General features: G+C 47.6%; 1 protein-coding gene across 1 annotated transcript in view; it reads left to right on the top strand.

Annotated features, from left to right (window-relative positions):
* Nucleotides 1-640: 640 nt before the first annotated feature.
* TNFSF8 (TNF superfamily member 8) overlaps nt 641-14,797 on the top strand; it is a 37,374-nt gene continuing 23,217 nt past the window's right edge. Inside the window, exons 1-2 of the mRNA XM_075579504.1 lie at nt 641-839; nt 9,306-9,354. Of these exons, the coding sequence (XP_075435619.1) occupies nt 705-839; nt 9,306-9,354 (184 nt within the window). The 5' untranslated portion in view covers nt 641-704. The remainder of the gene's footprint in view (nt 840-9,305; nt 9,355-14,797) is intronic.

Below are 14,797 nucleotides of genomic sequence, written 5' to 3'. Positions count from 1 at the left end.
TTATTTAGGATTTGTGGCGGGTTCATTGATGATTTCACACAAGCGGATGTTGATACTTAATATGGTCCACAAATGCAAGGAAGTGGAGACTGGTATTAAACACAACTTCATTTGAGGTCCGGGGACCCCCTGCTTCCTGAGGTGTAGGACCCATTATAGGGGGGCAGAATTTCATGCAAGTTTAGTTCTCTCGAGTCACGTGACATGGGGCATTTAAACTTGCAGGAGATACCGGCACCCCTTACGGGAAGCATTGGGTCCCCGACCCTGAAATTAATGGATTTCAGGTCCAGAGACCGCCTGCCACCAACAGAACAGGCTTTCAGGATATCCCTGCGTGAGCACAGGTGGCTGAGCCACGGATAGAGCCACCTGTGCTCAAGCAGGGATATCCTTATAGCCTGACCTGTTGGGGGGGGGGGGGTTAAGCACTGAAGTTTCCGAACCCCTGCCTTCGGGAATTTGCGTGACAAATAAAAGTGAAAAGGCTTTTTCCAGCTTGCGGAAGCTTTAGAGAAAGAGGGGGAGAGAGCCCGTCCGAGGGAAAGATGCCCTGACTTCTTCTAACCCGAGAAGTGATCTGGGCAGATAAGGTATAGTGTGGGAGTCATTCTATGAGCGCTGTCTCCGTGGCAGGGAGACTGCAGTTGGGTGAGTGTGTTGCAAAACAGTTCCTCCAGAACAGCTGTCAGAAGCAGAATACAATGGAACCACAAAACACTGATGACCGTGAGCTGCGTACCATCAAAAAGAGATTGTGCTACATCAGCAGCACTGCTTGTGCTTTTAGTTTAGTCTGTGCAGCCGCCACACTTGTGCTTGCGCTAAGCCATCGAACGGTAAGAACACTCGCTTTTGTTCCTTTAAGTTGTGGGTGATATTTGTTTCTTCTCAACCTGTGCTTTTTTTTAATACACTGGCAGCCTAGGAAAGCTGGTGTGTCCAGCGGTGTCTAGTTTGTGCTCGACAAGTGAAAGACAAAACCCCAAATAGGCTCTATTAATGATAAGAGAGAACCCACAGATAAAGGAGGCTGCGTTCATTAAACTGTAATGCTGCCGATCGGGGCACTCTTTACGGAAACTCCCGTTGACATCAATCGGAGTTTCGGGGTGAAAGTGCCCCAATTCGCAGATTAATAAATAACCACAATAAAGAGAAAGGTTTTGTAAACAAACTTGGATTTGAATATGCATCGCAGGCGAGCGTGTCAGGGCTGCGATCAATCACTCAATATGATACGGGAGTCGATTTAACTTCTTTGCATCTTAATTATTTAATGTTGCTTGGTAATACGGATATACAGTAATTGGCGCTGCTTCAGTTAAAAGTCAGGAGGTAAATCTTTAGAGTCAAACAAAAATCCGACAAATCCTCCTTCTGAGGAACCTTTGGTCTCATTTCTTGGTCCTGGATTTGTTTTGTTTTTTGGGGGAAATAAGTCAGAAAGTGCAATTAGTTGGAGCATCGCTGTGTCAGCGGACAGCAGATATCAGGCAAAATAAGGAGAAGTTCTATTATTATTAGCGTTTATTCACAAGGCACCAACGTATTCCCCAGCGGGGCACCACTGGGGTACAGAGCCACAGCAATTACATACACAGAGTTACATACAAATAAGGACAGGCATGCACAGACACATGCAGAAGGTAAGGACAGGCATGCACAGACACATGCAGAAGGTAAGGACAGGCATGCACAGACACATGCAGAAGGTAAGGACAGGCATGCACAGACACATGCAGAAGGTAAGGACAGGCATGCACAGACACATGCAGAAGGTAAGGACAGGCATGCACAGACACCGGCAGAAGGTAAGGACAGGCATGCACAGACACATGCAGAAGGTAAGGACAGGCATGCACAGACACGTGCAGAAGGTAAGGACAGGCATGCACAGACACATGCAGAAGGACAGGCATGCACAGACACATGCAGAAGGTAAGGACAGGCATGCACAGACACATGCAGAAGGTAAGGACAGGCATGCACAGACACATGCAGAAGGACAGGCATGCACAGACACATGCAGAAGGTAAGGACAGGCATGCACAGACACATGCAGAAGGTAAGGACAGGCATGCACAGACACGTGCAGAAGGTAAGGACAGGCATGCACAGACACATGCAGAAGGACAGGCATGCACAGACACATGCAGAAGGTAAGGACAGGCATGCACAGACACGTGCAGAATGTAAGGACAGGCATGCACAGACACATGCAGAAGGTAAGGACAGGCATGCACAGACACGTGCAGAAGGTAAGGACAGGCATGCACAGACACATGCAGAAGGTAAGGACAGGCATGCACAGACACAAGCAGAAGGTAAGGACAGGCATGCACAGACACATGCAGAAGGTAAGGACAGGCATGCACAGACACATGCAGAAGGTAATGAGAGCCCTGATCCAGAGAGATTACCATCAAAAACACGAAGTCAAGTGGCTGCTCTTTGTAGCATAGCGCAAGGGGTGCGCAAAGTTTTTGGTATGCGCCCCCCTGTCTGAGAGCCCCAGCGTTCGCGCCCCCCCTCACTTAGAACCCGGCCTCAAATGACATCGCGGGTCATGTGACATCCCGTCACATGACCCCGCCGCGTCATTTGATGTGCGCTGTCATGGCGACGCGTCACGACACATGACCTCAGGGAGTCATTTGACGCCGCGTTGCCAAAGACCCGGCTGGCAGCAGGTAAGGGACGTTACAGAGACCTCACACCTCCCCCGGCATTTAATTTAAATGCGGTTTAATTTAAAATCCTCTGTAACTGCCCCAGCAAATCTTGCGCCCCCCAGTTTGCACACAACGCTGATATAAAGGGAACAGATCCGTTCGTCTTCTGCATCTCAGTGAAGCAAAAGACAAATGTTGTTATCCAAATACTGTAGATAGACCAGGGGTGAGCAAATGGGGGGCGCGGGATTTTGTTGGGGGGACTACGGGCGGTTGCAGCGGCCCCGCACTCTTCCCCGAGGCATTTAAGTTAAATGCCAGGGGTACGCGCGAGGCCTCTGCAACCTCAACTTACCGGGGTTCTGTGGTCTTCAAATGACGTCGCCGGGGGTCATGTGACGTACGCGTCACCATGGTAGCGTGCGTCAAATGACGCTGCGGGGTCATGTGACGTCACATGACCCACGGCATCAAATGACGCCCGGTCAAAGAGAAGAGGGGGGCGCGAACGCTGGAACTGTCGCACAGGGGGGGCGCAGCTCCAAAAAAAACCTGCTTTACATCACTCGCTCCACTTCCTAACACAAGGACAATCCCGACATTAACACAGAATTAACACAGAATTTTATAATGAAACTCGGCACCCGTGGGCGTATCCAGAGATAATTATACCCCCCCCCCCTCCTTTATTTATAACATGTGTTACCAGGAAGTAATACAGTGAGAGTTACCTCAGGAAGTAATACAGTGAGAGGTACCTCAGGGAGTAATACAGTGAGAGTTACCTCAGGGAGTAATACAGTGAGAGTTACCTCAGGAAGTAATACAGTGAGAGGTACCTCAGGGAGTAATACAGTGAGAGTTACCTCAGGGAGTAATACAGTGAGAGTTACCTCAGGGAGTAATACAGTGAGAGGTACCTCAGGGAGTAATACAGTGAGAGTTACCTCAGGGAGTAATACAGTGAGAGTTACCTCAGGGAGTAATACAGTGAGAGGTACCTCAGGGAGTAATACAGTGAGAGTTACCTCAGGGAGTAATACAGTCAGAGTTACCTCAGGGAGTAACACAGTGAGAGCTACCTCAGGGAGTAATACAGTGAGAGTTACCACAGGGAGTAATACAGTGAGAGTTACCTCAGGGAGTAATACAGTGAGAGTTACCTCAGGGAGTAATACAGTGAGAGTTACCTCAGGGAGTAATACAGTGAGAGTTACCTCAGGGAGTAATACAGTGAGAGTTACCTCAGGGAGTAATACAGTGAGAGTTACCTCAGGGAGTAATACAGTGAGAGTTACCTCTGGGAGTAATACAGTGAGAGGTACCTCAGGGAGTAATACAGTGAGAGGTACCTCAGGGAGTAATACAGTGAGAGTTACCTCAGGGAGTAATACAGTGAGAGTTACCTCAGGAAGTAACACAGTGAGAGTTACCTCAGGGAGTAACACAGTGAGAGGTACCTCAGGGAGTAACACAGTGAGAGTTACCTCAGGGAGTAACACAGTGAGAGCTACCTCAGGGAGTAACACAGTGAGAGTTACCTCAGGGAGTAACACAGTGAGAGTTACCTCAGGGAGTAACACAGTGAGAGCTACCTCAGGGAGTAACACAGTGAGAGGTACCTCAGGGAGTAACACAGAGAGGGGCCTCAGGGAGTAACACAGTGAGAGTTACCTCAGGGAGTAACACAGTGAGAGTTACCTCAGGGAGTAACACAGTGAGAGGTACCTCAGGGAGTAACACAGTGAGAGGTACCTCAGGGAGTAACACAGTGAGAGTTACCTCAGGGAGTAACACAGTGAGAGTTACCTCAGGGAGTAACACAGTGAGAGGTACCTCAGGGAGTAACACAGTGAGAGTTACCTCAGGGAGTAACACAGTGAGAGTTACCTCAGGGAGTAACACAGTGAGAGTTACCTCAGGGAGTAACACAGTGAGAGGTACCTCAGGGAGTAATACAGTGAGAGGTACCTCAGGGAGTAACACAGTGAGAGTTACCTCAGGGAGTAATACAGTGAGAGTTACCTCAGGGAGTAATACAGTGAGAGTTACCTCAGGGAGTAATACAGTGAGAGTTACCTCAGGGAGTAATACAGTGAGAGTTACCTCAGGGAGTAATACAGTGAGAGTTACCTCAGGGAGTAATACAGTGAGAGTTACCTCTCGTTCTCACGTATGTCCTGGGAACAGAGTTATGATGACAAATAATATAATATGATGACGTAGTTACATAAGTGAATAGGGTATACATTATATACAAGACATTGCATGCACAGTTACAGATAATATATATTATAGGCGTATGTAACAGTTACAGAGCAGATTAAAATGATGTGCACTACATTTTTAGGCTAAATTCCTACTTTTGCATATCTGTAACTCATAATTCCCTGTTTCAAAATATCCATATTAATAAGGTTCTTGAAGCAGCAATTCTATATGAGTTTAACTCGTATACTGTTAGTATCGTGCTCCCCTGAGCAGGTTTGTAATGTGTTCTTTGTCCAGTGTTAAAAACATTACTTTATTAATCTCTAGCTTCTGAGGTTAGCATAGTGACCTTCACACTGCACTGGGCTCCGGGGAGAGCTGCATTTCATCCTCCCAACACGTAATATTTCAAACGCTTCAATCTCCTGAACGAAGCAACAAATAAACAAATAAATAACAAACCGTGTTGGAAACGGCAAAGCGAGACGTCTCAAAGTACCTTCAAAATGGCGGACAGCACAGACTGCGGGTGATCTAGTTTGTCCACTTATCATAGTTACATAGTAGATGAGGTTGAAAAAAGACACAAGTCCATCAAGTTCAACCTATGCTAAATTTAGACAACAGATACTTGATCCTATATCTATACTCACTTATTGATCCAGAGGAAGGCAAACAAAAACCCCATTAAGAGGAAAAATCAATTTCTTCCTGACTCCTTGTATTGTCCCCGGATATATTTGTATATAGTTATCATATCCCTGGTAGACGCCTCTTTTCTTATGTAAATAAATCTAATTTAGCTAGCCTCTCCTCATAAGTTAGATTGTCCATCCCCTTTATTAATTTGGTGGCTCTTCTCTGCACTCTCTCTAGTTCAATAATGTATTTTCTTAGGCTTGGTGTCCAAAATTGTACTCCATATTCAAGGTGTGGTCTTACTAGTGCTTTGTAAAGGGGCATAATTATGTTTACTTCCCTTCCATCCATTGCCCGTTTGATGCAAGATAAGATCTTGTTTGCCTTTGCAGCTACTGCATGACATTGGGCACTATTGCTAAGCCTGCAGTCTACAAGCACTCCTAAATTCTTCTCCATCAAGGATTCCCCCAATATATCTGCATTTAATTTGTAAGTCGCCTTTTTATTCTTGCATCCCAAATGCATAACCTTACATTTATCTGTATTAAACCTCGTCTGCCATTTACCGGCCCACGTTTCCAGTCTCTCCAAGTCCTTCTGAAGAGAAATTACATCTTGCTCTGATTCTATTACCTTACACAATTTAGTATCATCAGCAAAGATGGAGACTTTGCTCTCGATCCCAACCTCAAGGTCATTAATAAACAAGTTAAAAAGCAGGGGTCCCAGTACCGATCCCTGAGGTACTCCACTCACGACTTTAGCCCAACCTGAAAAAGTTCCATTTATGACAACCCTCTGTTGTCTGTCCTTTAACCAGTTTTCAATCCAGGTGCATATATTATTACCGAGTCCAATTTTCTTTATTTTGTACACCAACCTCTTGTGTGAAACCGTATCAAAAGCCTTTGCAAAATCTAAGTAGACCACATCAACTGCATTACCCTGGTCTAAATTCCTACTTACCTCCTCAAAGAAACAAATAAGGTTAGTTTGGCAAGATCTATCCTTCATAAATCCATGCTGACTATTACTAATAATTTTGTTTTCCATTAGGTATTCCTGAATATTATCCCGTATTAAACCTTCAAGTAGTTTCCCTACTATTGAAGTCAGGCTTACAGGTCTGTAATTTCCCGGTTGTGATCTAGCTCCCTTTTTAAATATAGGCGCCACATCTGCTTTATGCCAATCTTGTGGTACTGAGCCTGTGGAAATGGAGTCCTTGAATATTAAATAGGTGAAAAGGGTTGTAGGGTGCTCGAACACCAGGTGATAACATCCAGTGCAAATTGCAATAACGCACTAACCCTGGAGATACCAGTGGGAGTGGGTAGGTAAACATAGACTTGTAAGTAACCAAATGACATAAGTCAAAACTTAACTATGACAGTCTAAACCATTGAAACCCACTCACGTCATCTCCAGGAGTGATTGCTGGCGTGCCAGCCACAGATGATCCAGGATCCAGATGCAGCAAATAGAAAAAAAAAACGAATGGCGCACAAATTCACCCCTTGGGGGACAAAAGCAGGAACCTCCTACGCGTTTCGGACCAGCAGGTCCTTTATCAAGGACTCCTTGATAAAGGACCTGCTGGTCCAAAACGCGTAGGAGGTTCCTGCTTTTGTCCCCAAGGGGTGAATTTGTCTGCTACCATGCACTGAATAAAGGTAAACTTTTTGCTTTACACCTGACTCCCTGGCTGTGCGACATTCGTTTTTTTCTACTTGAATATTAAATGTAATGGTTTTGCTATTACTGAGCTTAACTCCTTGAGAACTCTTGGATGTATGCCATCGGGGCCAGGTGCCTTATTTACTTTCATTTTTTCAAGTCGCTTATGAACTTCTTCCTCAGTTAACCAATTGTTCATTAATATGGAGGTTGTGGCTTCCTCCTGCGGCACTACTATTGAAATTGATTCTTCCCCGGTAAACACAGAGGCAAAGAATTTGTTTAATACCTCTGCTTTTTCCTTATCTCCAATAATCTGCCTACACATCTCACACTGAAAGGGTCCTATATTTTCTTTTCTCATTTTTTTGTTATTAAGGTACTTAAAGAACTTTTTAGGGTTGACCTTACTTTCTATTGCAATCCTTTTTTCATTATCCATTTTTGCTAATTTGATAACCCTTTTGCAATTTTTGTTACATTCCTTATCATTCTGATGCGATGTCTCCGTCCCTTCTGACTTAAAGAATCTAAACGCCTTCCTCTTCTTGTCCATTTCCTCCCCTACCTGTTTATTTAGCCACATTGGTTTTGACTTATTTCTTTTATACTTATTACCCAAGGGTATACACTGATAAGTGTGTTTTTCTAACAATGTTTTAAAGACTGCCCATTTATCGTCTACATTTTCCCCTGCAAAAACATCATCCCATTGTATTACTACTAGATTAGACCTCAGTTTATTAAAATCTGCCTTTCTAAAGTTTAAGGTCTTTGTTGAACCCAAGAAATCTATTTTTTGATAATTTATTTCAAATGAGACAATGTTATGATCACTGTTACCCAAATGTTCCAGGACTTGCATATTTGTTATTACTGCTACATTGTTTGATATGACCAAATCCAGAACTGCCCCTCTCCTGGTTGGTTCCTCAATAATTTGGGTCATATAATTGTCTTTAAGCACCCCCAAAAACCTGTTTCCTTTTGTTGTAATGCTAATCTCATTGCCCCAGTCTATGTCTGGATAATTAAAATCCCCCATTATGCAAACATGTCACAAAACAAAAATAAAGCACCACCAGATTAACCTGGATTTATTACTGTACAGCTGTGATTGTTAATAATGAAGGTAAATCCGGAGTGAAACCGTTCTGGTTTAGAGAGGTTTGTGTCAGCTTCCACTTTCCTGATGAAAGGTGCGAAACTCTTATACATAATGAAAGTGTCAAACACCAAAAAACACATAGGCCAAAAACTGTGTGTGTTTGTGTTTATTGTCAAGGAAAGGTGGAGAGGCGGACGCTGCGGCGTTGTTTCCTACAGCGAAGTCGCTGACTGAATACTGACCCTAACCACTGAAAGTCACTGACATCATCCAGCTGCCCCAGAAACAAAGGGCCGTATTGTCAACGCATTTCCTAACCGCTAGCACAGCCGCCTCCTCTGCACATGTAAAGCCGCAAAATGCGACATCTTATGTGGTGGTTTTTTTTAATAAAGCAGTTCTGTAGTATAAGGCAATAGAGACAGTTATTTTTATTATTTTTTTCTTGTAACTCTATTTTTAATCAGGTTTAAAGCATCCTGTGATTCCTATAGCGGGCTTTAGCCCGACTCCCCAGCAGTGCAAGATCTTTGCAAAACGTTGCTGTTTGTGATCATTTATTGCCAATGTTCCCAGCCGTTTGAGCTGCAAACTGTAACAATAGCTAATGTTACTTTAGTAATATCAGGATACATTGTAGCTGCTGAGTTACACAGACTGAAGGATTGATTTGAAACGGAAAGGCGGCCATTATGTTAGGCCATTATGTTAGGCACACACTTGGGATTTGTACTTATTTATAACAGGAGTACCAAACGATTGCCAGCTTAGGTAAGAATGTGGAATGATAGATTGTCACACGCTTACATATAAAACAGAAGAGGAAGAAAAAAGGGACCGGGAGTGGGATGAAGTATTGCTGCTATAGGGGATGTAAAACAGATGATGCTATTGGAATGATATTAAAAGTGCACTACAGCTACACATGAGCCACATCGGGACATGCCAAGCCTGGCCTGTTTAACAAGTGGTTATCTGATCTCTCCTTCCAGGGCTTCTGTTCAGAAGAGAGAGAGATTGCCGCGCCACACAGGAACCCAGGTAATGCCGTGTCACCGTGTCACCGTGTCACGTGTCTCCCTCTCTGTGTGCAAAGTGTTATGGATAAGGCCCGTTGGTATTATGGTGCCACGGTTTTGGACATTCGTACCGAGGGGATAAGGTCCTCTCAGTGGTCTTTGCTCTTCTGAATTTGGTGGGCCAGAGACTCAAACTTCCAGTCTTACGGTTATTGCCCAAACCAAGGAATTCGTAATGGTATTGCCCTAATTCCAGGGGGGGGGGGGGAAGGGGAGGGCAACTCCAGTCCTCAAGAGCTACCAACAGTTCAGGTTTCCATGAAATCCCTGCTTCAGCACAGGTGGCTCAATCAGTGGCTCAGTCATTGACAAGCCAACTCCAATCCTCAAGGGCCACCAAGAGTTCAGTTTTTAAAGATATCCCTGCTTTAGCACAGGTGGCTCAATCATTGACTGGCCAACTCCAATCCTCAAGGGCCACCAACAGGTCAAGATTTCAGGATATCCCTGCTTCAGCACAGGTGGCTCAATCATTGAGCCACCAGTGCTGAAGCAGGGATATCCTGAAAACTTGACCTGTTGGTGGCTGTTGAGGACTGGAGTTGGCTACCCCAGCCCTATTCCTTCTGCCAGGTATCACAGCATTTAGTGTTTGTCTCTAACGTGGTTTTAAACGTGAAAGCAAAATACTCTGCATGGTACATGCGCGTGTCCCCGTGTGCTTCCCGTCGCCTGCTCTACACACTGTGCATTGTTTAACCTGCAGACTGTAACAGGCGTTTACATGGCCTGCAGAGAAACGTGGCGCGCGCTCCTTTCAGCGTGGCCATTTTTAATTCCACTTGCTACATTAAAGGTGCCACTCCCTGTGGTCCCTTTTTGTGAAGCGGGGGTCTCGGGAGCTGAACGACCTTCCTTTCATCTCTTTGGAACCCCACAATTCTCGAGATGCCGACCTGGAAAGGTGTCACCCGGGTCACTGCCGGATTGTTTAAATGCCAGCGTCACACCGGCCAACAGGAAGACACGGCGGAAGACATTGAGGCTTCCTATTGGCCCACATAGCACAGGAGATTTAAACGCCATCTTGGTTCCACTGGAGGGGACATTAGGGATGGGACGTTCCCCAGTAATTATCTCTAGAACAAGGGTCCCCAACCGGTTATCTCTCGGCCCCCCCTAATCACAGTGCTCAGTAACCGAGGCACCCCCACAACAGGACAGTCACTGACAGGTGACACGGGACAGAGACAGTCAGTGACAGGAGACACGGGACAGAGACAGTCAGTGACAGGAGACACAGGACAGAGACAGTCAGTGACAGGAGTCACAGAGAGAGACAGTCAGTGACAGGAGACACAGAGAGAGACAGTCAGTGACAGGAGACACAGGACAGACAGAGACAGTCAGTGACAGGAGACACAGGACAGAGACAGTCACTGACAGGTGACACGGGACAGAGACAGTCAGTGACAGGAGACACGGGACAGAGACAGTCAGTGACAGGAGACACAGGACAGAGACAGTCAGTGACAGGAGTCACAGAGAGAGACAGTCAGTGACAGGAGACACAGAGAGAGACAGTCAGTGACAGGAGACACAGGACAGACAGAGACAGTCAGTGACAGGAGACACAGGACAGAGACAGTCACTGACAGGTGACACGGGACAGAGACAGTCAGTGACATGAGACACGGGACAGAGACAGTCAGTGACAGGAGACACAGGACAGAGACAGTCAGTGACAGGAGACACAGAGAGAGACAGTCAGTGACAGGAGACACAGACAGAGACAGTCAGTGACAGGAGACACAGGACAGAGACAGTCAGTGACAGGAGACACAGAGAGAGACAGTCAGTGACAGGAGACACAGGACAGACAGAGACAGTCAGTGACAGGAGACACAGGACAGAGACAGTCAGTGACAGGAGACACAGGACAGAGACAGTCAGTGACAGGAGACATGGGACAGAGACAGTCAGTGACAGGAGTCACAGAGAGAGACAGTCAGTGACAGGAGACACAGAGAGAGAGACAGTCAGTGACAGGAGACACAGAGAGAGACAGTCAGTGACAGGAGACACGGGACAGAGACAGTAAGTGACAGGAGACACAGGACAGACAGAGACTGTCAGTGACAGGAGACACAGGACAGAGACAGTCAGTGACAGGAGACACAGGACAGAGACAGTCAGTGACAGGAGACACAGGACAGAGACAGTCAGTGACAGGAGTCACAGAGAGAGACAGTCAGTGACAGGAGACACAGAGAGAGACAGTCAGTGACAGGAGACACAGAGAGAGACAGTCAGTGACAGGAGACACAGAGAGAGACAGTCAGTGACAGGAGACACGGGACAGAGACAGTCAGTGACAGGAGACACAGGACAGACAGAGACTGTCAGTGACAGGAGACACAGGACAGAGACAGTCAGTGACAGGAGACACGGGACAGAGACAGTCAGTGACAGGAGGCACAGGACAGACAGAGACAGTCAGTGACAGAAGTCACAGGACAGAGAGATTGTGACAAAGATAAACTAAGGCGCTCTCTCGTGACAGAATAAGTAGAATAAATAGATAAGCGTAGACAACACTACCGTAATCCAACAGGATCAGAGCAGTACTGCGCTGTCTGCTGCGCAAACCTCAAGGAATCTCTCCAGGATCCCCAAGACAGGAAGAAACAAAATACAAGATTTTTTGCACTCACCTTGTATTTTGTTTCTACAGGACAGAGAGAGACAGTCAGTGACAGGTGACACGGGACAGAGATAGTCAGTGACAGGAGACACGGGACAGAGACAGTCAGTGACAGGAGACACGGGACAGAGACAGTCAGTGACAGGAGACACAGGACAGAGACAGTCAGTGACAGGAGACACAGGACAGAGACAATCAGGGACAGGAGACACAGGACAGAGACAGTCAGTGACAGGAGACACAGGACAGAGACAATCAGGGACAGGAGACACAGGGCAGTGACAGTCAGTGACAGAAGTCACAGGACAGACAGAGACAGTCAGTGACAGGACAGAGACAGCCAGTGACAGAAGTCACAGGACAGAGACAGTCACATAAAACACACACACACACAACAGGACAGAACAAACACACACAGGACAGACACACAGCCTCACCTCTCCAGTCCATGCTGTTTCCTCCTCTCCTTGGCCCCACCCCCAGGCTCCTAACACCTCTTCCTGATTGGCTGCATTACCCACCAGCAGCCCATCAGGATGTAGGAAACTGCCCAGCACCCTAGCAACAGCCCTGCCCTCTCCCTGCACAGGGGAATCCCGCAGCCCCTTTTGAACCTCTCACAGAACCCCAGTGCAGGGCCGCGGAACCTTATCCTCTTCTCACAGAACCCCAGGGCAGGGCCGCGGAACCTTATCCTCCTCTCACAGAACCCCAGGGCAGGGCAGCGGAACCTTATCCTATCACAGAACCCCAGTGCAGGGCCACGGAACCTTATCCTCCTCTCACAGAACCCCAGTGCAGAGCCGCGGAACCTTATCCTCCTCTCACAGAACTCCAGGGCAGGGCCGCGGAACCTTATCCTATCACAGAACCCCAGTGCAGGGCCGCGGAACCTTATCCTCCTCTCACAGAACCCCAGTGCAGAGCCGCGGAACCTTATCCTCCTCTCACAGAACCCCAGTGCAGGGCCACAGAGCCTTATCCTCCTCTCACAGAACCCCAGTGCAGGGCCGCGGAACCTTATCCTCCTCTCAGAGAACCCCAGTGCAGGGCCGCGGAACCTTATCCTCCTCTCACAGAACCCCAGTGCAGGGCCGCGGAACCTTATCCTCCTCTCACAGAACCCCAGTGCAGAGCCGCGGAACCTTATTCTCCTCTCACAGAACCCCAGTGCAGAGCCGCGGAACCTTATCCTCCTCTCACAGAACCCCAGAGCAGGGCCGCGGAACCTTATCCTCCTCTCACAGAACCCCAGTGCAGAGCCACGGAACCTTATCCTCCTCTCACAGAACCCCAGTGCAGGGCCGCGGAACCTTATCCTCCTCTCACAGAACCCCAGAGCAGGGCCGCAGAACCTTATAATTCTCTGACAGAACCCCAGTGCAGGGCCGCGGAACCTTATCCTCCTCTCACAGAACCCCAGGGCAGGGCCACGGAACCTTATCTGCCTCTCACAGAACCCCAGTGCAGAGCCAAGGAACCTTATCCTCCTCTCACAGAACCCCAGGGCAGGGCCGCAGAACCTTATCCTCCTCTTACAGAACCCCAGGGCAGGGCCGCAGAACCTTATCCTCCTCTCACAGAACGGCTTGGCCACAGAACTGTCTCATCCTCTCACGGAACCTCAGGGCAGGGCCGCGGAACCTTCCATTCTCTCACAGAACCCCAGCGCAGGGCCGTGGAACCTTCCATTCTCTCACAGAACCCCAGCGCAGGGCCACGGAACCTTCCATTCTCTCACAGAACCCCAGCACAGGGCCACGGAACCCCGGTTGAGAAACACAGCTCTAGAACCAGAGGGTTCCCAGAGATAAAATAACTGCGGGTCAGAGCCGGAGAAACTTTAAGTAGCGAGTATGGCTAAACTCGGGGAACATAACACAGAGATAATTCAATTCATACATTTGGGCTCATTCCCGTGACTTGGCGGCAGCTTCACTGAAGTAGAGACAAAATCATACAATTATTTGTATGTAAAATAACCAACGGTTTGATAAATAGACATAATTAACACCATCATTCTTACTGTTATAATATGGAGAATTTAGCAGAACTGACTCACTGACACATATATATTTCTCAGTATATCCTGGGAAATAAAGCAGGAAACACATTTCAATCGCCAGAATAAACATGTAGAAATAGCGATGTCCTGTATATTTATTATTGTCATAATAATGCTACTTCTGGCGTTTATACGCAACACAACTCTGTAAACACAAATTGAAATATATTTACAGACGTAGCAAGACTTCCTGTCCTCGTGGCCGCGGTACACGTGGCTCCGGTGTGGCTGCCGCTCTCACGGTCCCGAGGACAGTGCCCGGGAGACGTAACACTTCGAGGTTCCATGCTTCTAAATGGGACCCTGCACCATTCATTCTTTAAGGCCATCTGCAGGGGGAACGAATACCGGTCTCACCTTCCAGAAGAGCTGCGCAGCCATATGCAGCCGTGTCCCCGTCTCTCTGCCTGGAACCGTGTCCCGTGTCTCTGCCTGGAACCGTGTCCATGTCTCTCTGCCTGGAACCGTGTCCCTGTCTCTCTGCCTGGAACCGTGTCCATGTCTCTCTGCCTGGAACCGTGTCCCTGTCTCTCTGCCTGGAACCGTGTCCCTGTCTCTCTGCCTGGAACCGTGTCCCTGTCTCTCTGCCTGGAACCGTGTCCCTGTCTTTCTGCCTGGAACCGTGTCCCGTCTCTCTGCCTGGAACCGTGTCCCTGTCTCTCTGCCTGGAACCGTGTCCCCGTCTCTCTGCCTGGA

This window comes from Ascaphus truei, chromosome 21 (assembly GCF_040206685.1).
Source record: "Ascaphus truei isolate aAscTru1 chromosome 21, aAscTru1.hap1, whole genome shotgun sequence".
NCBI lineage: Eukaryota > Metazoa > Chordata > Amphibia > Anura > Ascaphidae > Ascaphus > Ascaphus truei.
This window is presented reverse-complemented; position numbering and strand designations above follow the sequence as displayed.